The sequence below is a fragment of the Caretta caretta genome, chromosome 3 (genome assembly GCF_965140235.1).
Source record: "Caretta caretta isolate rCarCar2 chromosome 3, rCarCar1.hap1, whole genome shotgun sequence".
NCBI lineage: Eukaryota > Metazoa > Chordata > Testudines > Cheloniidae > Caretta > Caretta caretta.
This window is the reverse complement of record NC_134208.1, coordinates 161,188,500-161,213,626: the sequence shown is the minus strand read 5'-3', so window position 1 is coordinate 161,213,626 and position 25,127 is coordinate 161,188,500. Positions and strand designations below refer to the sequence as shown.

The 25,127-nt window shown below is 39.8% G+C and overlaps 1 protein-coding gene across 14 annotated transcripts in view; it reads left to right on the top strand.

Annotated features, from left to right (window-relative positions):
- The window catches only part of DISP1 (dispatched RND transporter family member 1), a 174,402-nt gene that overhangs the window by 134,291 nt on the left and 14,984 nt on the right, over positions 1-25,127 (top strand). For 13 of the 14 annotated variants that reach the window (XM_075127069.1, XM_075127066.1, XM_048843273.2 and 10 more), the window contains 2 exons: positions 16,623-16,652; positions 21,257-21,380. In XM_075127069.1, coding sequence (XP_074983170.1) covers positions 21,300-21,380 — 81 coding nt within the window. In that variant the 5' untranslated portion in view covers positions 16,623-16,652; positions 21,257-21,299. Of the gene's footprint in view, positions 1-15,493; positions 15,536-16,622; positions 16,653-21,256; positions 21,381-25,127 lie in introns of all 14 variants that reach the window. The other variant, XM_048843280.2, reaches the window with a different exon arrangement.

The following is a 25,127-nucleotide window of genomic DNA, read 5'->3' as shown; positions in this document are numbered from 1 at the left end:
GAAATGTGCAGGTCATAGTGGATGGCTTTGCTGCAATGGGATTCCCTAACTGTGGTGGGGCTATAGATGGAACCCATATCCCTATCTTGGCACCGGAGCACCAAGCCGCCGAGTACATAAACCGCAAGGGGTACTTTTCAATAGTGCTGCAAGCTCTGGTGGATCACAAGGGACGTTTCACCAACATCAACGTGGGATGGCCGGGAAAGGTGCATGATGCTCGCATCTTCAGGAACTCTGGTCTGTTTCAAAAGCTGCAGGAAGGGACTTTATTCCCAGACCAGAAAATAACTGTTGGGGATGTTGAAATGCCTATATGTATCCTTGGGGACCCAGCCTACCCCTTAATGCCATGGCTCATGAAGCCGTACACAGGCAGCCTGGACAGTGGTCAGGAGCTGTTCAACTACAGGCTGAGCAAGTGCAGAATGGTGGTAGAATGTGCATTTGGACGTTTAAAGGCGCGCTGGCGCAGTTTATTGACTCGCTTAGACCTCAGCGAAACCAATATTCCCACTGTTATTACTGCTTGCTGTGTGCTCCACAATATCTGTGAGAGTAAGGGGGAGACGTTTATGGCGGGGTGGGAGGTTGAGGCAAATCGCCTGGCTGCTGGTTACGCGCAGCCAGACACCAGGGCGGTTAGAAGAGCACAGGAGGGCGCGGTACGCATCAGAGAAGCTTTGAAAAACAGTTTCATGACTGGCCAGGCTACGGTGTAAAAGTTCTGTTTGTTTCTCCTTGATGAACCCCCCCGCCCCTTGGTTCACTCTACTTCCCTGTAAGCTAACCACCCTCCCCTCCTCCCTTTAATCATTGCTTGCAGAGCCAATAAAGTCATTGCTGCTTCACAGTCATGCATTCGTTATTCATTCATCACACAAATAGGGGGATGACTACCAAGGTATCCCAGGAGGGGTGGTGGAGGAGGGAAGGAAAATGCCACACAGCACTTTAAGCACAGCACTTTAAAAGTTTACAACTTTAAAATTTATTGAATGACAGCCTTCTTTTTTTTGGGCAATCCTCTGTGGGGGAGTGGCTGGTTGGCCGGAGGCCTCCCCACCGTGTTCTTGGGCGTCTGGGTGTGGAGGCTATGGAACTTGGGGAGGAGGGCGGTTGGTTACAGAGGGGCTGCAGTGGCAGTCTGTGCTCCAGCTGCCTTTGCTGCAGCTCAACCATACACTGGAGCATACTGGTTTGGTCCTGCAGCAGCCTCAGCATTGAATCCTGCCTCCTCTCATCATGCTGCCGCCACCTTTGAGCTTCAGCCCTGTCTTCAGCCCGCCACTTACTCTCTTCAGCCCGCCACTTACTCTCTTCAGCCCTCCACCTCTCCTCCCGGTCATTTTGTGCTTTCCTGCACTCTGACATTATTTGCCTCCACGCATTCGTCTGTGCTCTGTCAGTGTGGGAGGACAGCATGAGCTCGGAGAACATTTCATCGCGAGTGCGTTTTTTTTTCTTTCTAAGCTTCACTAGCCTCTGGGAAGGAGAAGATCCTGTGATCATTGAAACACATGCAGCTGGTGGAGAAAAAAAAAGGGACAGCGGTATTTAAAAAGACACATTTTATAAAACAGTGGCTACACTCTTTCAGGGTAAACCTTGAAAGTTAACATTACATACATAGCACATGTGCTTTCGTTACAAGGTCGCATTTTGCCTCCTCCCACCGCGTGAACGGATTTTGGTTGAATGCCAGCAAACATACACTGCAATGCTTTGTTCTACAGTGATTCCCCAGTACGTGTTGCTGGCCTGGAGTGGTAAAGTGTCCTACCATGAAGGACGAAATAAGGCTGCCCTCCCCAGAAACCTTTTGCAAAGGCAGAACCGCAAATGCCAGGGCAAAGTAATCCTTTCACATGCTTGCTTTTAAACCATGTATAGCATTTTAAAAGGTACACTCACCAGAGGTCCCTTCTCCGCCTGCTGAGTCCAGGAGGCAGCCTTGGGTGGGTTCGGGGGGTACTGGCTCCAGGTCTAGGGTGAGAAACAGTTCCTGGCTGTCGGGAAAACCGGTTTCTCCGCTTGCTTGCTGTGAGCTATCTACAACCTCCTCATCATCATCTTCTTCGTCCCCAAAACCTACTTCTGTATTGCCTCCATCTCCATTGAAGGAGTCAAACAACACGGCTGGGGTAGTGGTGGCTGAACCCCCTAAAATGGCATGCAGCTCATCATAGAAGCGGCATGTTTGGGGCTCTGACCCAGAGCGGCCGTTCGCCTCTCTGGTTTTCTGGTAGGCTTGCCTCAGCTCCTTCAGTTTCACGCGGCACTGCTTCGGGTCCCTGTTATGGCCTCTGTCCTTCATGCCCTGGGAGATTTTCAGAAAGGTTTTGGCATTTCGAAAACTGGAACGGAGTTCTGATAGCACGGATTCCTCTCCCCAAACAGCGATCAGATCCCGTACCTCCCGTTCAGTCCATGCTGGAGCTCTTTTGCGATTCTGGGACTCCATCATGGTCACCTCTGCTGATGAGCTCTGCATGGTCACCTGCAGCTTGCCACGCTGGCCAAACAGGAAATGAGATTCAAAAGTTCGCGGTTCTTTTCCTGTCTACCTGGCCAGTGCATCTGAGTTGAGAGCGCTGTCCAGAGCGGTCAGAATGGAGCACTCTGGGATAGCTCCCGGAGGCCAATACCATCGAATTGTGTCCACAGTACCCCAAATTCGAGCCGGCAACGTCGATTTAAGCGCTAATCCACTTGTCAGGGGTGGAGTAAGGAAATCGATTTTAAGAGCCCTTTAAGTCGAAATAAAGGGCTTCATTGTGTGGACGGGTGCAGGTTTAAATCGATTTAACGCTGCTAAATTCGATCTAAAGTCCTAGTGTAGACCAGGGCTTAGATAAGTAAACCTGAGGCACGAAGACCCAGATTGTGAAAGGTGTTTAGGCTGCAAACTTCCATTGATTTCAGTGGAAGTTAGGAGCCTAAATCACCTTTGGAGAGCCGAGACTGAGGGCTAGATTGTGAAGCCTCTACTCATGTTCAGTACCTTCTCAAGTATTCTTATTGATTCCAGTGAGACTACTCCTAGTGTAAGGTACTATTAACTGTGAGTAAGGATATCATGATCTGTCCTCAATTAATTCCCCAATTTTACATAGCAAATTGGTAGCAGAGCTGTGAACAGAACCTGGTTTTCCTTACTTCCAGTCCCATATACTAATTAGCAGACCACAGAATAGTGATTTAGTGAATGCCAACTCTAAGCAGCATTATAGAATTTTGTGGAAAACAAAATTTTGGTGACTAGACCACGGAATCTAATTTGAGTTATGTGTGATTGGAATCTGCAGCCTTCTGTTTGCCTTTTAATAAAACTGCAAAAATTTCATGCATGTTAAGAAAAGGATCATTAAAAACAATGATCAAATTATTTTCTTTCTCACATTTCCAGTATTCACTGGCATATCCCTTAAGAGAATACTTCTGCAGAATTCTTATTATGTTATAATTTAAAAGATCATTGTGTATCTAGTTGATTCCATTGACAGATGGTTTTATGCTGACTTTTTATTCTTCTCATAGCTTTTTTTATGCTGACAAACACTGATTACATTAATCCTGTTTTCTTTAGTTTATCCAGTAGTCTAGCACTGTTTTTATTCTTTTCCATAAATAAAATACTGAACCACTGAAGTTTTCACCAAGTCCTGAATTTTTTCTCACTTGCTTCTTAATAAGCAAACCAGATTCAAATAATGAATTTCTTCTCAGGAAATAAAGTAGATGATGTCTGAACAAGAGGAGTGAATTTAATAGGCAAAGTCAGCAATGGATTAGAGAAGCCTTTTTTTTTAATACAAAATAAATGTGTATATTAAGTCACTTTAATGTTGTAGTACTGCTGTTGAATATGCATTTTTATATGCTGCTATTAAAAAAAATTAATGTAACCGTGGCTCTAAAAATTCTAATATCAGAATAGCTCTGTGGGATGACTGTGGAAAATCCTAAGTAGAAATGCAGTTCAGTTAGGTTAAACTGTCCATTGAATTATTGACTTCCTGTACAAATTGCCTGTATGCACATTTACATATTAATGGTTACATGACTATAATCTCAAACTCACTTTATGTTGTGGAGAATCCAAAATGGCTTTCAAAGATTTATTTTCATTAAACGGATGTGAATTTATATGTAAATGCTCATGCAAATGTTCATAACCACCATTTTGACTGACAGTAGGGATTGAACCAGAGAACTTCTGTGCTTAAAAAGCATGAGTTTCAACAGCTTGAGATAAAGGTCTAGGCTCTGTGGTTGGGCTCTAATTGACTATCATCCTCTGGATCCAGCACAAAGGGTGGGTTACATTTGCATTGTAGCTAATACTGCTTATGTGAGTAATATTGAGTGCAAGATGGCTTCCTGGGGAGACTGGTATGAGTTTGCCTTCCGTGCATAGTCTCATGAGTAGATATATACATAGGATTATAAAGTCCATAAGGTGAAATTTTACCCTCAAATACTCACATGTAAATATGATAGACTTCAATGGGAGCTATGCTCGTGTATTTATGTCAGAATGTGGCCTTAAAGGCCCTGATTTGGCAAAACATTAAAGCACATGCTTAAGTCCATTCTTATTAAGCTGAGCACTTAAGTACATGCTTAACTTCAAGCATACAAGTGCTTTGTTGAACTGGGGACAAAATTGTTGAAGTAAAGCCAGAGTGTTTTTAAAGAAGATTTAATAATACAGAAAGGTAAAGGTAATGTTTCCCATCTCCATGATGTGTCTAAATGATTTAGCACTTTGGAAGTAACTCTAATAGATTGTTGCCTGTCTTCAAAAAGACTTGGATCAAAGTTTACCACACCTGCAGGGCTGTGCAATAGATAGAAGTGGACCCTTTTGACAACTAATTCACAAGTCCTTGCATCTGCACAGGAAGGAAGCCTGAAGCATGTACCAGCTGAAGTATAATACATGGAAAATCTGTAGCCTCCTGATTCCAGAGTCAAACTTGTACATGCTTCATTTGAATCAGTTTAGCTTGTAATAAAATAGTGCAAAACCTTCTGTTTAGAAATACATTTATTAAAATATGTGCTCACCTACATCCGTTTTGTCCTGTCTGGTGTCATTTGATAGATCACCCCCCCTCACTCCCCCCCGCATATGTATATAGTGTTTTGTTAGGTCGTGTTCGTTTCCTGTCCATCAGAGGCATACAAGGTGTGAGCATGACCTTACATTGCTACATTAAACTGGGAAGTATAATAACAGCTTAGTTTTTTAATATGTATATTTATATAAATAACATTTTGTAAGGAAGTAACTTTGTGCCAAAAAAGCTGCTGAAAACTACTCCAGTAATCATTTAAGTCCCAGAAGAGATCTGTTAATTTCACTGTAATTATAAAGAAAGGAAATAAGACAAATGGCTTCGGACTTATGAAGGATCTTGAAATAATATTAGTCTGCTCCAAATTAGTTATTGGCTTGTTTTCAAATAATGATTCATGGTGGTATTATAAAAAGCCTTTTTATTGTCTTCCTGAATAGTTCAAAACTTTTGTTTAACTTGCAAAGCATTGTGTAGCTTTGCTTTTAGTGCCATTTGAAAAGAAATATATAAACATTTAGGCCTTAGGAAGAAGAAATTACTTTACACTAAATTTATAAATTCTGTCATTGAGAATATTACTACAGATATGGTTAACTGTGATGAGACATTTCAACCGTGTTGTTGGCAATGTTCTTATTTGTTGTGTATATAAGAATTGTCCTTAAAAATGGTTGCCCTGTTTGGAGAACATTTAATGTGATATACTATTATCTCAGAATATGTCTTCAGAGATCTAGGTTCTATAGTGAAAGGGAGATGGAGGGAAAATAAAATCCGTGGTGTGTAGGGTTTTGTATATTAGCACCCACAATATGCTGGGTGGCCTACCAGACAGAAAAGGCATGGTTTCTGTCCCAGCATGCTCACCATATAAAGGCAGTCAAACAGACTATAAACTGGGGCAAGGGGCACACCAGCAAACAGAATGGATGAGGTGATGCTTGGTCTTTTCTTAGGGAACATGGAAGGGAAGTGTGGAAAGGTTAATTATTTTAGGGATCTCAGTATAAATCAGATGTCAGCATGGCAAAAATGAGTCTCCTAGTAGCTTAAATACAGAGACGGAGGATTTACAAATAAATTCAGGAAGGATGTTTATCCATACGGGGCAGCATGAAAGAAAGTTTGGAGTATTTATGTGAGAATTAGATTTAAAAGTAATCTATGGGGTATGTATTTCTGAACATTATATAAGCTTTAATTTTAAAAATAGAATATCATTACACTCTGACATTAAATATCAAAATAAAAATATCCAGCTCAAATTAAGCATGTACAAAACTGGTATATTCTTTCATTCATTCAACTCTTCACACATCTGTTTGCCCATCAGAAACCTATTTTCATGCTGAACCAATCTTCATGTCATGCCATCAACTGAAAGCTCATGATCAGTAGATGTCTAAAGTGGTTTAGCTTTTTCAAAAGTGGGTCAGTAAACTAACAAATGGATTTAATGTAGGTTTACTACCAGAAAGACATTAGTGGAGTTTTGCCATGGACTTCAGTAGGGCCAGGATTTCTCCCAATATGTTTGCTACACTAACTCACCAGAGCAGAATTTTCCTTGGCAAAGTCATCCGTGGTAGCAAGCAGCATTTAGAGAGTGTAGCTTTTTTTTGTTGATTCTCTTAATTGCACTTCCTTCCCTTGCAGAAATCGGCAATTTTAGTTGCTCACATTTACTGTGAGTGTAGGGCAAGACGTCCCAAATAATCTGAGGAGTAGGATAGAATACAAGCAAAACATGAGACCCCTTAAGTCTGGATGTCTCAGTTGTAAAAATATGACATGCTATGTATATTTTAGTCACAGTTGTAAAGAAATTTGATTTTTGGCCTCTATACCGCAAAGACTTGCATCCATGAATCACTTAATGCATGTGAACTATCTCATTGAAGTAATAATTCATATGCATAAAGGTTAGCACATGTGTAAGTCTTTGCAAGATCACTGCCTTAACCTGTGATCAGATGAACCTTTAGTTAGTATTATTTTAAGACCCATCCTAACAACATGAGAGAGAGAGAGAAACAAAAGCATTCTGGATTACTGCTTGGAAATGTACATTTAAGTTGACCAGAAGTTTGTCTGCACCTTTCTTAATGCTTTCTGCTAAAGGGAAAACAAAAGTAGTTATCAAATGAAGAATTCAGTATCTTGAGAACTTGTACAACATTGGTGCAATGTTCTGCTGTGTGTTGTCTTTTTCTAGGTCTAAATAAGCAAAGCTAAGCACAAATCAAGGGTGCAAACATCACGTGGTTAAACTGTTTCAAGAGCCAGTCTGTGATTAGAAGCAAAGAAAGGTATAACAGAAAATTAAATCAGTATTGTTTGTTAAACATTTTAGGGTAACTTTATCTAATCATTAAATTAAATGATAGTTTAAATGATCAGATGTTGTTTCCAGTTTAATCACCAAAAAAAAATACATTTAAAAACGATTGAAGTGGTTCTGATGGTGAATAGTATGCTGAAAGCATAACTATTTTCCCAGTAGGGATTTAACTTCTGTTGTAAGTCCTGATGGAAGATGTACACTGTGGTGCAGATCTAGTTCTGTCTTGCAGGGTTTTAGCTTATCCCTCAGTGTAGTAGATGATAAAAAGCTATGTTTTATCACTACTTGTAACCAGATCTACCAACAAAGGGGAGAACTTCCCTTGGGCAAAATAAAATGCCGGTGTTAACTGCTTCATGATCCTTGAACAGGGGAGTCTTTCTATTGATAAGTCTTTCAGTAAGTATAGCTATTTGTAACTTAATATTTTGACTCTCTTAAGAGTGAACTTCAGAGCAAAGTGAAATGCAGTGACACAAGTTGTTGCCGTAAGAAGATGGAGGTGAGGGACTCATTCAGTAAAGTATAAATGGTCTTTAACCTTAATCACAGAAATTGAAGCTGGAGAAGACCTATTAAATTGTCTAACTTCTGGGTTCTTAAACTGTCTCTGACAGTGGACTACATCTCATTATAGTGATTCTCATGGACCGCCTTCTCAGCTATTTGTTATCAGGTGGACCATCTTACTGGTGATCACTTAATATCCTTATTGCAATTGCAGCAGTTGTTTATGTGGAAAATATTTAATGTATTTTCAACTTTTGGTGTAACCTAGTAGCTGAAGCCAAGGAGAACAGCCAGCACTTTGACCAGCCAACTCTCTCTGAACTACAGATTGGAAGCCATTGGTCTAGCCATTATCTTGCCCGTACAGGATTGTCCCATTCAGTATGATATCTAGTGTTTTGTCTAGATTTATTTTAAGTGTCTCAAGTGATGAGGTGCTTAGGATCCAATTGTTTACTATTTGGCCGGCATAAATAAAGATTTATTTGAGGTTCATGTTAGGAAGGAAAGGGGATTCCATTCCTTACTCTCCCATAGTTGTCTTATATAAATGTGAGTGAATCACTTAACTTGTCTCTGAGTTCCCCACTGGTAAAATAGAAATAACACTTTCTGGTTTAACAGATATGTTAAGGAGAAGTCCATAAATGTTTGGGAGATGCTTAAGATATTTCAATGATGGGGGGCATTTGGGATTCTAGATAGACAGATATGTGCTCTGCTCAGCTTGAACAACAGTTTTAAACAATTGTTTTACCTTAGTTATGTGGGGTGGGAACAGAAGGGCTCTGGACATTTCTTTGTTAGTGGCTAAATTACTTTGAGAATAATTTTGTAGACTAAGCCTTTTTGGGTATGTAAATTCCTTTAATTGTTGTTTGTTTATATTTTGTGCAGTAGTACATAGGATTCCTAATCATGGGACAGACCCCCATTGTACTAAGGGACTGGACACAAATATAACCAAACCCATATTCTTGTCCCACCATCTATAAGATTTGCCAGGAATAACTAGATGCCAGTTCTCTATATCTGTGTGACTTCTATGGCAAAAGTATAAAGCAGTATTGTTTTAGCACCCTTTTGAAGTGTCATTGTAGGAAACAAAGAGTGAGAGGCAAAATAATGGACTGGATCATAAACTGGCTAAGAGAGAGGAAACAAGCTTAAATGGTCAGTTCTCCTGGTGAAAGGATAATGGTGGGGTGCCACCTAGATTAAACTAAGGCTGGTGTTTAATGATCAGGGGAAAGGGTTGAAGAATGAAGTGTCAAAATTAGCAGATGACATATGGCTGTTTAGATTAGTCAAGACTGGGGGACCCTCAGAGAGACTAACCATGCTAGCTAAACGAGAAACATGACTGTAGTTAAAGTAAATGCTGACAAATGCAAAGCAATGTGCATATAAAGGAATAATGTGAATTACTCATGTACCTTACTGAGTTCCAAGTGAGCTGTAACAACTTGGACAGAGAGACCTGACCATCACAGCAAAGAGCTTAATAAACTCCTTGGGTGGTTGTGGGGCAGCCATTTAAAAAAAAAAAAAAAAAAAAAAGCAAACAAAATCTTCAGATATATAAGGAATATGATTGAGACTAGTACTAAAAATAAAATTCTATATAAATCATTAATGTCTCCCCTTTTGGAATAGTGTGTTCATTTCTTGTCATCCCAGCTCAAAAAGGATAGAGCAAAAAAAGACGAGGTTCAGAAATGAGTGACAAGAATAGTTCGTCATGGAAAAATTCTCTTTAAGAGTAATAGAATAAACTGGAACTGTTTATCTTGAAGAGGAGACAATTGAGAGAGAATCTAATAAAAGCATACAAATTAACGAATGGTGTAGAGAATGTGGGTCAGGAACTTCTGTTCACTCTTTCTAATAATACATTAATGAGGGGACATTCAATTAAATTATCACGAGGTAACATTTGAAAAGGTCAGGAACTTAACAGGAGTTGGAGAAGGTTTGAACACTTACGTGGGTAACAAGAATATCTATAGTTATAATAGAATTTTTTTTTAATGTTTTGGAAGGAACCGGCTATTCCTATAGTAGGTTGTGTTTTGAAATGTGTGTAGCTAACAGGTTTTAACCAACAAGGTTTTTAAACATTAGCATAGAAAGGGCAAGGTATGCTTTTAAAAAAATACTGACTGGTCATTTGTCAACCCAGCGAACACATTTTTAAACACAATTAACACTGTCTACACTGTGAAAAGTTTTTTAAAGTGAAAAATTTGTTGGCTAAACAGGTTTCAAACCACAGCCTATTTTGCTAATTTTCCCGTGGCCTTGTGGGTTGGTTAATCCATACCGGCCTTCTGTAGGATTTCTAGCACCTCCTTGAGCATCTATTAATGATCCAGTATGACAGTTCCTATCTGTGGGGTAAAAAGAGTTTCTCCCAACCTAGAAGTGCAATGGGAGGGCTGAGAAAAAAGCTCTATGTAATTTTAAGGAGCACCACTTGTCCTTAAACACGTTTGGGTTTCCTGCAAATTGTTTTCCTCTAATGCAATTTAGGTCAAAGAACCAAAGAGATTGCTAAAAGCATCAAACCATGCATAACTTTTATTGATGAGCATTAAATTCATTTAGCACAGTTCCATATTGATCCATCTTGCTTTTAGTAAGGCTTTTGACACAGTCCCAAATGACATTCTTATGAACAAATTAGGCAAATGTGGTCTAAATGAAATTACTATAAGGTGGGTGCATAACTGGCTGAAACGTACTCAGAGTAGTTATCAATGGTTCACTGCCAAACTGGGAGGCCATAGCTAGTGGGGTGCTTCTGGGGTCTGTCCTCGGTCCAGCTGGAGAATCTCCACCATTGGAGGTTTTTAAGAATAAGTTTGACCAACACCTGTCAGGGATAGTCTGGATATACTTGATACAGCATCAGCACAAGGAATGGACTATAGTGACCTTTGGAGGTCACTGCCAGCCCTACATTTTTATGATTCTGTAGTGAGGCACGTGCTAATGCAGCACTGTTTTATGCAAGGAAATGTCCAGGTAAAAGTTAGAGAAGTGATGTGAATTAATAATACTTTTGTTATATCCAAAGGCTAAGAGTTTGAGGACCAAACTGTCCCCTCTGTTACACCTGTGCAACTCCATTGATGTCTATGGGAATACCTGGGTGTAACTAAGAACAGACTTTGGCTCCAGCGTAGAGCATTGGAGACAGAATATGGCAGAACACTCTGCTCCCTGCTGTTTAAAATAAAAACTAAATTGCTAGTCGAGGTTGCAGAGGGAATCTTTCTAATGTGAACTGCTGCATTGTGCTTTCGTTTTAGGCACACAGCCTAAAACAGCTCTGTGAATGGTATCCTGTGCCTCTGGTGGACCATTAGGGAAGGATGGAATGGGGTATGACAGCTGCAACTACCATGGTGGAGGGCTCACAGTAAATTGTGGATGAGTTCAGGTCTACCACAAGGTTCCCTCTTCAGTTTTTTCTATACGGTTTACTGCAATTGTACTAGTGCTGTGATGCAGCAATTCAATCCTGCATTGTCCTATCTTAAATCCTTGCTGTATCACTTTTCAGCATTACCCCTGTTGTGCTAAGCACAGAGGTATTTTAGCTTTGAGTTGAATTTGAATCCTCTCCAGTTGGGCTTTCTCATATGGGTAACTTACGTACACTGTTAGTGTGTTCAGTGAAATTCTTACAAAACCTACAGTTCCTTTCTCACGAAGATCGATGAGCAATCTTTTTCTTCACCAAAACTTTCTTTAAAGTTCAGTAGTGTTACATAAATGAATTAAATAGAAGTACAGTGCTTTAAAAACTACCCACAGTAGGATTAATTAATTAAGAAGGAAAGATCCATTTTGCTATGCATTTCTGTATTTTAGGGCAGAACGAAAGAATTTTTTAGTGAAGTTTGTGGGGATAACTTTTCCTACTGACCAGTGTAATAAAGATATTATAACAGCTGCAAGGTATTGGTTACACTGCTGGAATTCATTCTGGTGTACACAGAATTTTTTTTATGCATGCCTTTTGAAAGAAAACAATTTGATAGCAGGTGTGACCTTTAACCTTTCCAGACTTGAAGGACTTAATCATCGTCATTTGTTCAGCTCTGAATATACTTTGAGGAGAGAGGAAACAGAAGGGAAATGTGGGTTTGAGGCGTTTTGTTTTCACAAAGATATTAAAGTTGGAGGGGTTTTTTTGTTCCGTATAAAAGAAAATGAGGTTTTTTCCTAGGAAAAACATTTTGTACGAAGACTCCTCACGATAGACTTATAATGGAAATGCTCAGTGAGCCCTAATTATGATACAGATGCAAAACGAACACAGTTCCCTATCCAGCCTTGTCTGACGGAACAGGCAGCAGATGCTGTTGCTGTTCTACAGGGAAGGTGTCACAGCATACTTCAGCAATACATTGTTCCAACCAGACCACCTTCTGGGGGTATTTTGGAGACAAGGATACAGGTGTGGCCATGGTACCCAGATGAACCAGCTAAGGGTTGAGGAGAGGGGGTAGCTGCCATGGAAACTATTGCAGCAGCCCTGCAGCCTGAGGTAGGTGGAGTGGTTGGGGAAAGGGGAGTGCTCTGTTCTCTGGAGCACTCCAGTGGAAAGCCAGTTTTGTGGAGAGGAGAGTATTTGTCCCTACAGAGCAGCTACTTAATTAATTTTTCTGTTTTTATGGTTTAATTATCTGCTGATTAAAGTGAAGCCTGTTGGAACTGATGCGAGTCAGGCATGTGCTTGGCAAACTTCTCTACATAACCCTGCCAACACATCACAAATCTGCTTGCAATAGCCCATACTGTTCCAATACCAGACCGATCTCTCTGGGTTACATACTGCCAGTTGTGCCAAATAGTGTGGTGGTTCAGTTATTTGTAATTATGTCCAGATTAGAGAATGAAATTCATTTTCACAGGTGACAGAACGTGCATTGAAATGCAGATCTTTTATTTCTAAAGGCTAGAAATTGGTTGGCCATGGGGTCAATCTACTAAGAGTGTAAACTAAGAGTGTAGATTATCCACCTGTCTCTTGCACTTCAACCTGAGTTGAAAAATCTTTCCTTAATTTTTTTCCCTCAGCCCTCTACTCAAAGAGCTGATCATGCCACCAAAGCTTTGACCTTTTTTATTACATGAATGAAGCTAAAGGTTCATAATTTGTATAGTTATATGGAACGATACCGTAAATTGAGAGTGGCTGTCATTCTGAAAAATTCTACAGCATTTAATTATAGCTTTCTAGCTAATTTGCCCTTTGTTCTTGTTTATAAGCCTTTTGGCTTTGAGGTAATCCAAAAGCTTGTTGATTTACGTGAACATTTCTTTTCATACATGGTCTTATTGCTACTCAACTCTGATTCAAATGATTTTGAGTAGAAACCTCTTCATATATTGGTGATACGTTGAGAGTGGTCTGCAGAACTTGGTCCATACCACATTCAGAGCACTCAGCCACGCAGTCTACCAATTGGGCTGAAAGAGGAAGGGATGGTCTTGTATTGGGAGTGAGTAGATCTGGGATCTGTTCCTAACTCTGCAACAGAATTCCGGTGTGATCTTGGGCAAGTCACTTAGGCATAAAATTTCAAGAGAGTCCACTAGTTTTAGATGCTACAAATTTTGGGTTTCTAATTTGATGTTTTTTCAGAGGTAACTGCATTGACCTCGGCTGAAGTTGAGACTTTTCAGCATCTCTGTTTTAAGTTTCTCATACTGGACAACCAAAGTTAGTGGACATATGATAATTTTGGCCTTAATCTCTCTGTTTGAGTTCCTGATCTGTAAATAGGGAATTATAACCCTTCCCTCTGGATGTTGAAAGGATAAGTGCAGGTTTACTGTTTGTGTGATGCTTATATGCTACAATAATGAACACGACAGAGAAACCTATAAATAAAATTGATGTTCTAAGTAGGTCTCTAATGTAGGTGGAAAAATGATACCCTATCTTAACTTCTTCCATGTCTTTTTTTTTCTTTTAATATTTATATAGAGATTAATATGCGTGTCGTGCTTTTCAGAGACAATAAAAGCCCAATGATTGACTGACGGAGTTTGCCATATAGGCTGGAAGTTTTGAATCTAGATCAAGGTTGTTACATCAAGGCTTAAAATTTTTTTGCAGGCACCTATTTGCCAGAGAACTTAATCTACTTTCCAGAGTCCATTGTGAAAGATGGGAAGGCCCCACTGTCCAGAGGTAGTACCATGGTGAGAAGTCCAGTCCCTCTACTCCTAGAAATGGGGAAGGGTGATGAGATTCCTACTAGATCCTGCTTAGGGATTCCTAGATCCCTCTTAGAGATTCCATCTTTCATATCACCCTCCAGCTAAAAGGAAGGTTTCAAATGTGCCAGCCCCCTTTGGCTGCTGGAGGGAAGGAGCATTTATTCTCTTCTCCTTCCCATCCTAAAGCCTCTTATCTTCTGCATAGGTAAGGGACTCCACAATGCCTCCTCAGCTTCCTGGCTATTGTAGCTGGGCACTGGGCATTCTGCCATTCTACCATTTCCCTCCAGCTTCCTGGCTGCTAACACAGAGCAATGTTTGCTAATCTATATTCCCCCATTTATATCCGAGTTAATAGCTCTGCTGCCTGTTTCCACTGCTGCTCATAGCTTTCTCAAGGAGTAGTACAATCAATAGGATGTCAGTTTGATGGTTGCCCACAGTTTTCAGAATAGCAGCAGTAAAAGCTAACAACAATCAAGTCTGTTTTCACTCTGTTAAATCATGGGAGAACTCTGAGGAGCGGGACCAGCAGCAGCAGAGAGGGGTACTTCAGTCCTCTCTCTCTCTCTCTCTCTCTCTCTCTCCAGACCCAGCAAGATAGCACTGCATTGTTAACCTTCCAAATGTGAAATGCATTTAATCTTCGCAACAGCAAGGGATAGAAACTCTTTGTTTAATTAAGTTAAAGGAAAAGTAAAATTCTGCAGAATTTGGCATAGGTTCTTCTACGCGCCAGGAAAAGCTGCTTACTCTCCAGTGGCAGATGGATTTTTCAAGTCCTCCATTACGTCAAGTCTCCGAATTTGTTCAGCACCAAATGCAATGAGACTTTCCGTTTTCCCTATAAATTCTGGGAATTACAAGCACCTGCTCCATCAATAGTGACGAATTCCATGATCATTTACAAATGTGTGTTCAACTTCTTGAAGTCGTCAGCTTGGGTTTAATCAAAATGTAGCACAGCAGTAGGAAAATAAATGCTTTATTAAATATTCTAAAAACAATAAAACATATCTGTCTACAAAGTTTAGTTTTGTTTTTGTTTTTTAAGGACTGATGCCTTTTAGCCCTATTTTGGTTATAAAATGAAAACGTTTGTTTTCTTGTGATTCCTTTTGTATTTCTAAAGTACAGTTACATTCAAAATGCTGTGTCATTTTAATTTTTCTTTTGATACAGGAATTAAGTAGTTGTAGTTATTCTTTGTATCATTTGACCCAGACCACAAAGACTTAGCTATGATGCTTAAAAGATAGATTAGAAACCAGGTTTAGTTTGTCTTGCTTTATCTGTTCTTTCATCTTCACAGCTGATGTAAGGCGTGTGTGTCATTGATGATGCCCAGTAATAGGTATGCTAACATGTAGTTTATTTTATGCTTTAAATTTGAGTATTGCTTGAAAAACTTATTTTTGTTTATTCCTTTCTTATCACAGCAGTGCTGGTCAGCATGTGTGTGAAGTGGTATGCTAAGTTATTCTACATAAGATTGTGCTTTCTGCTTGGTCTAAAGAGTCCTAACTTTTTAGGGGCTGTTTTACACATAGATGGTTTTTGTTTCTTTGTTTTTGTTACCATAACTATATTGGTTTAGAAACATGGAGTTAAAGCAGTACAGCCCCCGAGTGTGAACACAGTAATACCTGTACAAAGATGCCTATAATGGTACAGCTCATTCCCCTGAGCCAGGATTTCACTCAGTATCTCTTGCAGAGACAATGTATCTTATTCTTAGACAAATTGACTTTTTTAGTTGCGCCTGGAACAATCTCAGAAGCCCTCATAAATTCTGAGCCATTAATGCATGGTGTGGGAATTAGAAAACCTGTACTCTTTCAGAGAACTGAGAATTTAGTACTATAAGAGACCATTTTTCACAAAAAAAAGTCACTTTAGTTAGTGTCTTCTGTCTACAGAATATAGCAACAGTATTAAAGATGACCATAGAAAGTAAAACCAAGTTCATACTCACCTGAAACTGTGGTTTTAGTTACATCTTTGTAACATCTGTTTGTCATATCCATAGATATTGAATCTTTAAGTGGATTTATGATTTTCCCCCAGAGACTGCTTTTTGGTCATCTTAATTACAATTTTTTAAAATGCGAAGTGTATAATGAAGATGATTACTCCATGAAATAAGATCCATTTGAAGAAGAGCAAGTATTAGCAACCAATACATTTGTGCCTGTTCTCTCTTGCTATTCAGAATAACTTCGGTAGAGCTAGATTTCTAGTAAAGAAGCAACAACATCATTAGCAGTTGAAATGGGCTTTATTTGGGTACCTTTTTGGGTTCCATTTTTCTGGATAATGCCAGGATAGAATATGCCAATTTAAAATATTTTCTTCCCTGGAACTGCACAGGAAAAAAGTATTCGTGCACAAGTATTAGTGCATTTTGCCTACATTTAATAATTCTTTTTTTTTTCCTTCAGACCAGCCAGACCATTCAAGTTACCAAAAAGGTAAGGTACCGTATAAGCACTTATAAATCTTGTGCATGTTCTTTCATATGTTAAGAAAACCATGTCTCATACACAGGTGATAGTGTATTGTAAAATCAGCTGTTGTGCATATGACTAGGTTTCGCTCTAAAAACAGAAGGAAAGAATAATATTAATTGAAGACATATCCCATGTTGTCTTCTGATTCTTTTTTAATTTTCTTTTCTTTTCAAATACTGTGTGCGCGCGTGTGCGCACACTACCCACATCAGGCACACAGAATCCACAGCTGACCACAGTCCTGCTCCTGAGTGTACCACCAGAAACTCCCTGGTCTAACACCAAGAATTATAAAACAGCCTGATTTAAAAAGCTCAGGAGAGGGCATTGCAATAATCTTTCCTACCCTTAAACACAAATTTGGCATGGGTACCGGCTCTGTACATTTAATGGAAGAAAGTAGAATGGCCTACCCAAAATTGTGCATGCACCTGAAATATTAGATACCATTTCAAATGAACACATGTTAAAGGAATAATCCACATGCAGGAATTGCCCTCAGTAAATAATAGATCTGTTCAGTGAATATACTGCTTATAAATCCAATCAAATAAATTTCCATTGTATGTGAAACAATGAAAACCTCTTAAATATACACAAACTAGACCTTTTGAAAAGTTGTATATATCTTTTTGTGTGCAACCAGAATGTGATGAACCAGGTTTTTCTCATTATACACACAGACAGATTCACAAAGGGAACTCCTAAGCATTATTTTATTGCTTAGTATTCAAACACAATTTCCCAGCTCATTAGAAGTGCAGTGAGGCAAGTAAAGAATCACAAATATATGTATTTGGTGGATTAGAAAAATGAAGCACCATACCACAAAGCAGTGTAGGAAATGTTAACATACTACTGACTAGACTGAATGCAGCAGATGTTTTGGCATAAAATAGATTTCAGGCAGCTATGAATTTTGTGGTTAGTGGGCACTTCCACTTGATTCAGGCTACTGAATGGTTGAAGAAATGGCTTGCTTACCAGTCTGGCCCAGTCCTCTGACTCTTTTCAGCCAGTTGCACCAATGTATTGGTGGGTTTAATCAGCTGGTATAAGTCAGGAAACTGAAGCCTTGATTCAGGAAAGCTCTTAAACATATATTTAACTTTAAGCGTGCCGTTTTAAATTTGAGCTCTTTCTTGACTAGGGGTGGATTTAAGCAGATGCTTAATTGCTTTTCTGAATTGGGGGCAGAGATCTGAGGCCAGTCGTTTTCATCTTCAGGTCGATGCACCCACATTTTTTAAATTCAGGTCAAATCCACAGCTTGCCTTTTAGAGCAAGAACTACAATTTAATTTTAAAACTCCCATCTCCCACACAATGGCTACAAAATAAGTAGAAGTAGAGAGACCAGCTTTTCCTTTTGGATAACAACTTAGGATCTCAGTTGTTTGTGGACAAATCACTTGAAGCGATTTCTTGCTTTACACTGGCGTCATTAGTGGTGCCAAATGAAGCTCAGACAACCAAAATCTGAAATTTTGAAGTTGACAAAAGAGAATTAATTACTGTATCTCAAAAATGTATGCTGGCTGGAAAGGGAATGCTATTTTCAGATTTGTCAGAGGCTACTTAAAATTATTGTGAATCTACTTGATACAGATACTCATGCCGTTTTTTTGCATTTTCAGTGAGCTGTGAAATTATTTGCATGTTCAAGGTACTAAAAAGCACATAGGCTAATTAACAAAGACTACATCGGAGAGTTGAAAACCAACAAGGACTGCAAATTATGTTGAAACAAATGTTGTTGTCACATGGTTCAAATGGATGCTTTTGCTATTTTGGCTGCAGTGATCATTGCTGATACAAATATCCAGTGTATAACTGTGATGGGACCGACACTGAATCAGGGTGGGGAGTGGAGCAATGCTGGTCTAGGGAGGCTGCGCCCCTTAACAAGTGCAACTTGCATAGAGTGTTCTCAGTTCAGGAACAGTTTTAAAAGGACACTATTGCTAGGAGAGGGGGGAAATGAGTGTATGTGATACCAGGAAGCCAGGCTGATGCTCAGAGCTGTGTCAAGAGTAGCAACAGCTCTGTGAAGGCTGCTCTAGCCACAGGGACTTGGATTCGCCCCCTTCTTTGGGAGTTGAAAGCTCTGACAGGGATTTAACTAACTGAACAGGACACTAAGAGACTGAGAAAAGTCTGCTTAGCCTATGATTATGCCCCAAACTAAGGAGCTCCAGACTGTTAGGAAGTGACCTTGGAGAACACATAATTTGGGGTAGCTCAGTAACTAGGCTGGACACTTGGATAACCTCTAGGGCCCTGCTTCAGGCCCAATGAAGTAGGTGGACCCAGGTCCCCTACTTTGCACCCTTTCTCCTGCTCCTCTGTATTGACTGGATTCTGGGGGGCCAATCAGAGCACAAGTGGGTGATTGAGACCACAACTGGGGCCCCCTCTGGGATGGCTTGACCAACCAAGAGGTATCCACTAGGCCTGATGGTCATCAGAGCTTCCCACTACAGTGACATAAAAACATAGGACAATTTTACAAGAGTAAAGACCTGGTAATGTTTCCTATGTAAGGTTTATTAAAGTCTTTAAACAGGTCACATAGGCCACAACTTTCTTTAGTGTTAGTTATTGATTGAAGAGTTCTGCACAACTGAGATGAAAGCAAGCTGCTCAGCAGAGAATGGAATCCTACACACAACAGGGTAAAGGGATAATTCTTGCAGTGACAACACACTGGTGAAAAATAACTTTTAAGTTTTCAGAGCTCTCGACAAACATTTAACTAGTTAATGTACAATCTGGTGTATATAGAAATATTGAATCTTGTAAATAGAAAATGTTAAGTCATCTACTCCCTCTCTCTTAAACTTTGCGCAATTGGTTATTTGGGCAAGTTGTCCATTTATGATTTGTTTAATAACAAATTGCACTTCAAACAGATTTAGAAACTTTAACTAATTAAGCTTGAGAATCCTTCTGTGAGATGGGTAAAAATTATTCCAAGTTTATCTATGGAGAAACTGAGGCAAAGCCATAATAACACTTGAATCTTCCCAAGTCTGTGCTGAAACCTGTAGAACATACCCCTTTCTCATTGCTGAAGTGAAGATTTTTCAGGTTGAGGCACACTGCAGAGGACTCCCAGGGCAGTCAGTAACAGCATTGTTGAATACTGTTGGTTTTATGATAGAGAAATGGTTAACTGCTGCCAGAGAGGCTGTCCTGTTGCCTTTGAATAAAAAGGCGTATTAGATCTTGTTTTAGCAATAGGACAGAAAATCTTTGGACAGAGGGTAACTGGGTCCAGGTAAGAACAAACAGATGTTGTGCTGATCTGATTTTCAAAAGAATAACAGTCTCTCAGGGTAGTGACAGTAGGTGCAGAGAGAGCTGTAATATCAACTAACCTTTATTTTATGGAGATTGTGGAGGAAGTGGAATATAAATTGTCCTGATCAATATTTACATGTGTACGGCTACTATCAATATGCTATGATTCATACTCAAATGTTTTTTCAAAATGCATCACAAACCTCACCGGACTTTGTCCCCTCTGTTTTGAAGATTAGACAGTATAACCTTTCTGTAAAGTTGTCCTTGGAACTCAAGGAGCTTGATTTCAAGTGACTGATGTAAGACTAATTACTGTATAGTGAACTTCGTACTTCTGGGTTTCATTTTCTTGCTTTATTATTTCACACTTTTTGTCAATTTAACAAGAACCTCTTATTGAGATAAATATTTAATTATGCACGTAACAGCTTCTTTGCTCCAAGAATTTATTGGCAAGATATGATATATTCTGAAATCTGAGTGTGTGTGTGGGTGCTGCAGTTTATTTTCACCCTTGCACTTGCAGCAAATTCTGTCGACTATCATAATAAGCTCTGAATAACTTTTTTTTTAATTGTAGATTTAAGTTACAAAGCAAATGGTTCTTCTGGCTTATGCAAAACACTTATTTTCTTGTGTAGTGCGGATCAGGGAAATCATTCTGACCAAACCAGAACTATAAAGTTGAGGAAGTAGTATAAAAATCAATAATGTATACTTGGTCTCATGAAGCAATTTGACTTAAAATGATGTTAATTGTGCTTTATTCAAAGTTGCCAGAATAGTTTGAGTAAAAGTAGCAATTATCATTACCTGACCTGTGAACCAAAGAAATCTATTTTTGAATAAGTCAGAAATAATCATCTTAGCAGCAGCAGCACACCAAAAATGCTAAACTGAAATCTATATTTTTATAAAAATCTTGAAAGAAATACCAATAGACTGGTGAAAAAGACTTTTCCTAACAAGAACCCAAATGAAGTTTCAAGAGGAGAGGGATTTGCTGGAGATTAACAACATCTGTTTTGGTCTGTTTCTCACTTCAATTTGAAAAAAAATGAAAATGGAGGCTTCAGACCTTTGCCTGGTATCTACGTGAGATCCAGTTTAATCTCATTTAAGTGCAATAAAAAAATTGTACCATGCTTTAGATGGGTCTTATTCCATAAAGAGAGAGGTGTGAAATAATTCTGTTCTTGTCTTCTTTTGTTTTCAAATTCCTCTTTCCTTGCTAAGATTTTTTTTTTTCTTTCCTTATAGTTATGCAGCCCTGATAGCTGACTGGCCTGTGGTGGTTCTAGGCATGTGTACTGTGTTAATAGTGGTGTGTGCATTGGTTGGCATATTAGTTCCAGATCTTCCAGACTTCTCTGATCCTCTGCTGGTAAGTTAGCAACAGTTTCCTGTACTGTCAGATAATTTTCTCGGCTGTACTCTTTTCCCCAACAATAATGATAAACAGGTAATGTAAGTAGTGTTTGGAGAGCTTGTTACATTGCTTTCCAATACAGATGTGCCCAAACCAAAACCCCAAATCTGAGCACACGTGAGCTTTTAGGACATTTGGGTATGAACTTTGCAGTCTGATATTTTCACAAGGGCTGAGAAGCTGCTAACAAATGTAGTGAGCCTTATCTAATGAATCCTATGGAAGAGCATAGTAGATCTTACAGTTCCTGGTATTTCTTCTAATGCAAATGTCCTAGCAGATCATGACACCAGAAGAGTGAAGTGGGATACAAAGAGGTGGTTGCACATCAGAGTCTGTTACCCCCTAGATTTGAATTCCAGTACCCAGCAGACAACTATCCAAAGCTTATACATGTCCAACAACAGGTTTCAGAGTAACAGCCGTGTTAGTCTGTATTCGCAAAAAGAAAAGGAGTACTTGTGGCACCTTAGAGACTAACCAATTTATTTGAGCATGAGCTTTCGTGAGCTACAGCTCACTTCAACGGATGCATACCGTGGAAACTGCAGCAGACTTTATATACACACAGAGAATATGAAACAATACCTCCAATGTCCAACAACTGAATTACTATGCATTTAATATTGTTGTGAATTTGCCCCACACATTAGAACATAGTCACAGAAGACAGGTTCTCTGTCCTGGAGATCATACATTCTAAATTAGGTTTCGGATTGGGGTGCCAGGATCTGTTAAAGGAAGAGGGAACCTAAGAACCTTTGAGTGATGGAGTCCTATCCATATTGAAGGTCTAAAAGGAATCTTTATCTGAGTCTGATAAACACTGGGGTCAGTTCTTATTTGTTCTGAACCAGCTCAACCATGGATTTAGAACTCTCATGGAAAGAGTTTTACTTGACTACCCTAAAGTACTACAAAGTTACTGTTGTTATATTCGCAAAAAGAAAAGGAGTACTTGTGGCACCTTAGAGACTAACGAATTTATTTGAGCATGAGCTTTCGTGAGCTACAGCTCACTTCATCAGATGTTTACCGTGGAAACTGCAGCAGGCTTTATATACACACAGAGAATATGAAACAATACCTCCTCCCACCCCACTGTCCTGCTGGTAATAGCTTATCTAAAGTGATCAACAGGTGGGCCATTTCCAGCACAAATCCAGGTTTTCTCACCCTCCACCCCCCACACAAATTCACTCTCCTGCTGGTGCTAGCCCATCCAAAGTGACAACTCTTTGCATAATCAAGTCGGGCTATTTCCTGCATAGATCAAGGTTTTCTCACATCCCCCCCACCCCCATACATACACAAACTCACTCTCCTGCTGGTAATAGCTCATCTAAACTGACCACTCTCCAAGTTTAAATCCAAGTTAAACCAGAACATCTGGGGGGGGGGGGGTAGGAAAAAACAAGAAGAAACAGGCTACCTTGCATAATGACTTAGCCACTCCCAGTCTCTATTTAAGCCTAAATTAATAGTATCCAATTTGCAAATGAATTCCAATTCAGCAGTTTCTCGCTGGAGTCTGGATTTGAAGTTTTTTTGTTTTAAGATAGCGACCTTCATGTCTGTGATTGCGTGACCAGAGAGATTGAAGTGTTCTCCGACTGGTTTATGAATGTTATAATTCTTGACATCTGATTTGTGTCCATTTATTCTTTTACGTAGAGACTGTCCAGTTTGACCGATGTACATGGCAGAGGGGCATTGCTGGCACATGATGGCATATATCACATTGGTGGATGTGCAGGTGAACGAGCCTCTGATAGTGTGGCTGATGTTATTAGGCCCTGTGATGGTGTCCCCTGAATAGATATGTGGGCACAATTGGCAACGGGCTTTGTTGCAAGGATAAGTTCCTGGGTTAGTGGTTCTGTTGTGTGGTATGTGGTTGTTGGTGAGTATTTGCTTCAGATTGCGGGGCTGTCTGTAGGCAAGGACTGGCCTGTCTCCCAAGACTTGTGAGAGTGTTGGGTCATCCTTTAGGATAGGTTGTAGATCCTTAATAATGCGTTGGAGGGGTTTTAGTTGGGGGCTGAAGGTGACCGCTAGTGGCGTTCTGTTATTTTCTTTGTTAGGCCTGTCCTGTAGTAGGTAACTTCTGGGAACTCTTCTGGCTCTACCTACAAGATCTCTGTCAAGCTTTCTTACAACTACAATACCCACCTGCAGAAGTAAAGAAACAGATTGATAGAGCCAGAAGAGTTCCCAGAAGTTACCTACTACAGGACAGGCCTAACAAAGAAAATAACAGAACGCCACTAGCGGTCACCTTCAGCCCCCAACTAAAACCCCTCCAACGCATTATTAAGGATCTACAACCTATCCTAAAGGATGACCCAACACTCTCACAAGTCTTGGGAGACAGGCCAGTCCTTGCCTACAGACAGCCCCGCAATCTGAAGCAAATACTCACCAACAACCACATACCACACAACAGAACCACTAACCCAGGAACTTATCCTTGCAACAAAGCCCGTTGCCAATTGTGCCCACATATCTATTCAGGGGACACCATCACAGGGCCTAATAACATCAGCCACACTATCAGAGGCTCGTTCACCTGCACATCCACCAATGTGATATATGCCATCATGTGCCAGCAATGCCCCTCTGCCATGTACATCGGTCAAACTGGACAGTCTCTACGTAAAAGAATAAATGGACACAAATCAGATGTCAAGAATTATAACATTCATAAACCAGTCGGAGAACACTTCAATCTCTCTGGTCACGCAATCACAGACATGAAGGTCGCTATCTTAAAACAAAAAAACTTCAAATCCAGACTCCAGCGAGAAACTGCTGAATTGGAATTCATTTGCAAATTGGATACTATTAATTTAGGCTTAAATAGAGACTGGGAGTGGCTAAGTCATTATGCAAGGTAGCCTGTTTCTTCTTGTTTTTTCCTACCCCCCCCCCCCCCAGATGTTCTGGTTTAACTTGGATTTAAACTTGGAGAGTGGTCAGTTTAGATGAGCTATTACCAGCAGGAGAGTGAATTTGTGTATGTATGGGGGTGGGGGGGATGTGAGAAAACCTTGATCTATGCAGGAAATAGCCCGACTTGATTATGCAAAGAGTTGTCACTTTGGATGGGCTAGCACCAGCAGGAGAGTGAATTTGTGTGGGGGGTGGAGGGTGAGAAAACCTGGATTTGTGCTGGAAATGGCCCACCTGTTGATCACTTTAGATAAGCTATTACCAGCAGGACAGTGGGGTGGGAGGAGGTATTGTTTCATATTCTCTGTGTGTATATAAAGCCTGCTGCAGTTTCCACGGTAAACATCTGATGAAGTGAGCTGTAGCTCACGAAAGCTCATGCTCAAATAAATTCGTTAGTCTCTAAGGTGCCACAAGTACTCCTTTTCTTTTTGCGAATACAGACTAACACGGCTGTTCCTCTGAAACCTGTTGTTATATTGCTACTATAATAATGTTCCGCTGCACAGAAAAAATGGAATATAGTAAACTAGTATTTCTTGAAACAGTCAGCAGTCCTTTAAATTGCATTAGTCAAGAAAAATGTTTTCTTTTAAATGGTTCTAAGGCTTTGAGTTATTCTTCTGGGGATGGAGAAAAGACAAGAGACATGCAGAGATAACCAACAGAGATAATTACTCAAGCTACAAAATATTCTGTAATTGAGATAAGTTAGCTCAAACCATTTATCTGCTGAAAATACTAACAGCC